Source organism: Volvox carteri (assembly GCF_000143455.1).
Source record: "Volvox carteri f. nagariensis unplaced genomic scaffold VOLCAscaffold_110, whole genome shotgun sequence".
NCBI lineage: Eukaryota > Viridiplantae > Chlorophyta > Chlorophyceae > Chlamydomonadales > Volvocaceae > Volvox > Volvox carteri.
This window is the reverse complement of record NW_003307653.1, coordinates 158,930-161,220: the sequence shown is the minus strand read 5'-3', so window position 1 is coordinate 161,220 and position 2,291 is coordinate 158,930. Positions and strand designations below refer to the sequence as shown.

At 66.1% G+C, this 2,291-nt stretch overlaps 1 protein-coding gene across 1 annotated transcript in view; it reads right to left on the bottom strand.

Moving 5' to 3' along the window:
- VOLCADRAFT_100260 (uncharacterized protein) overlaps positions 1-2,291 on the bottom strand; it is a gene marked incomplete at both ends in the record, with an annotated part of 10,563 nt that overhangs the window by 5,011 nt on the left and 3,261 nt on the right. Inside the window, 4 exons of the mRNA XM_002958877.1 lie at positions 95-472; positions 1,399-1,475; positions 1,758-1,912; positions 1,985-2,193. Of these exons, the coding sequence (XP_002958923.1) occupies positions 95-472; positions 1,399-1,475; positions 1,758-1,912; positions 1,985-2,193 (819 nt within the window). The remainder of the gene's footprint in view (positions 1-94; positions 473-1,398; positions 1,476-1,757; positions 1,913-1,984; positions 2,194-2,291) is intronic.

Here is a 2,291-nt window from a genome sequence, read left to right as displayed (position 1 = left end):
GTCCCGCCGTCGCCGTCGTGGCGGCGGCGGCGTGGCGACGGCGGCGGCAGCGCTGACGTCATGGCTTGGTACTCCATCGCCGACCGTCCCGAACCTGTGGCTTCAAAGGAGTACAAGTCATCGCCACCACCGCCAGCAGCGGCGGCGACGGCGGCGGTGCCGCCAGTAGCGGCGCCGCCGGCGGAGCTGTAGCTGACCTGTGCATTGCCGACGGAACCGGATCTTGGCGTGGACGAATCCGGTGTGTAACTGGGCTCCACGCCGCCGCCGCCGGCGCTTAGTGCCGCTGCCGCAGCGTGGTTGCGGATGCTGTTGTTGCTGTTATCGTTGTTGTTGTTGTTGTTGTTGTTGTTGTTGTTGTTTGCCGCAGGAGCCGCGCGCGGCAAGTCGGCGAGCAGGAACGCGCGCGGGGTGCGGGGTCGCAGGCGCCCCAACACCCCGGGAACTCCCCCGGTGGCAGATGGTACGGAGGCTGGTACGGCAGTGGCGGCGCCGGCGGTGGCGGCGAAGGGGCTGTCGGTGGCGCCAATACTGCTTGTGGCGACCGCGTCCTGCCAGGGGCAACGCGGCGGCGGCGGCAGCGGTGCCGTCGGCGGCAGGTCCCGCCGTACTTGCCTCTGCTCGACGGCTTCGCGTTGGAATGCTTGAACTGGGGCCTGTTCCTAATGACTAATAGCTCCTGCTGCTGCTGCTGCTGCTGCTGCTGCTGCGCTAAGGCCTGCCGTTGCAGCATTGCTTTGCTCCCCCGTCGCCCTCGCGATCCCCCTGGAAAGCCCACGGCCATGCTGACGGTCTCCGAGGTCGGGGGGACTCTGACGACGCCACCGTCGCCGCCGCCGCTGCCGACGGCGACGGGATCGGCGACGATGTCGTACTCACGGCGGCCATTGTGGCGCGAAATGGCGATTCCGGGTCCCCGGTTGAAGCGATGGAGATGTACGGCAGCGCCGCCGTACGAGTGATGTCAGCGGCGGATATGGGTGTTCACACGCCGGGGGAGTTATCGTACTGCAAATGTACGGCTGGTGGCGCCGTTGCTGTTGCGTTGCTGGTGTCTGACCCAGCCCCGGCAGCAACCTGCGGTGTGAATGTTAGGGTTTCAGGGTTTTAGGGACTTACGGCTTGAAGGTTTTAGGGTTAAGAGTGAGGAAAGAAACGTCCTGAAGGAGAATGAATTTCACTAAGGCTGTGCAAGATGAACTTCCACGTCGTAATCAACGATTCTAACTGCCATTACTATCACGTGGCCGTTACCCCTAACGGCTCTTACCACAACGGCCATGGACGAGCGCCTCCGGGAACACAAGGACCTAGGTTCGCCGAACGTGAACTCGGGTCTGGGTAACGCAGCCTCCGCGCCAGCAGCCGCCGCAGCAGCAGCTCGTCCCATGCGCCTACCTGCCGTACGGCCGACGGGAGCGCCGCTGTTTACTTCCAAGGTTTCGGCGCCCTCGATGCCGGTGCCGGCGGCGACCCTGCCGCCGCCGCCGCCACCGTGGCGGCGGCGGCGGCGGGTGCGGCCATCGGGAAACGACCCCGTACGGGAAAACCCGGAATCCCACCCCGCTGGCGCTGTGCGTAAGGCCCACGACAGCGTCCTATTACCCAGAGTGCCACTGCCAACGCCACCGCCGCCGTCGCTGTCGCCTGCACTGACACCGCTACTGCCGCCGACGACAATGGCGCTTCTTGCACCACCTCCCCTGAGCCCCATCTCTCGACCGTACGGCACATAAACAGGGGCGCAGACATCGTACCCGCTGCCTGTGCTGGGAATCTGCGGTACGGCATCAGCATCCAGGGCTGTGACACCGTCTGTCGTTCGTCGCGATGTGATACTGTCGCCGCCAAAGCCGCTTACGTTTGCTGGGTGCGCAAGGCCTCCGACAAGCCCCCGGGGTGGAGCTTCAACCTGCGTCGCGACCGGTGCGTACGGCAGCTGGTTCGTTGGTCTGGCTGCCGCCGCCATTACCGCCGCACCTACCGGCGCCAGGCCCGATGGCGGCGGCAGCGGCGGCGGCGGCGGCGGCGGCGGCGGCTCCGCGATGTCTGAGGGCCGCTGCGGCACCCGATTGACGCCGCATCCGTCCCGTACATCGCCGCTCGCTGTATGGCAGCTTGGAAGCGACCTCACGGTTTGTGAGGAGGCGGAGAGGGTGGAGACGGCCGCACCCGACCACGTGCTGAAAGGAGCTGCGGGGGAGGGAGACAGGGAGGGGGGGAAGACGAGCAAAGGATTGGAGTTATGGAGGGGCGGCGGCGGGTAAACAGGCATGCAGTTCAGTACGGAA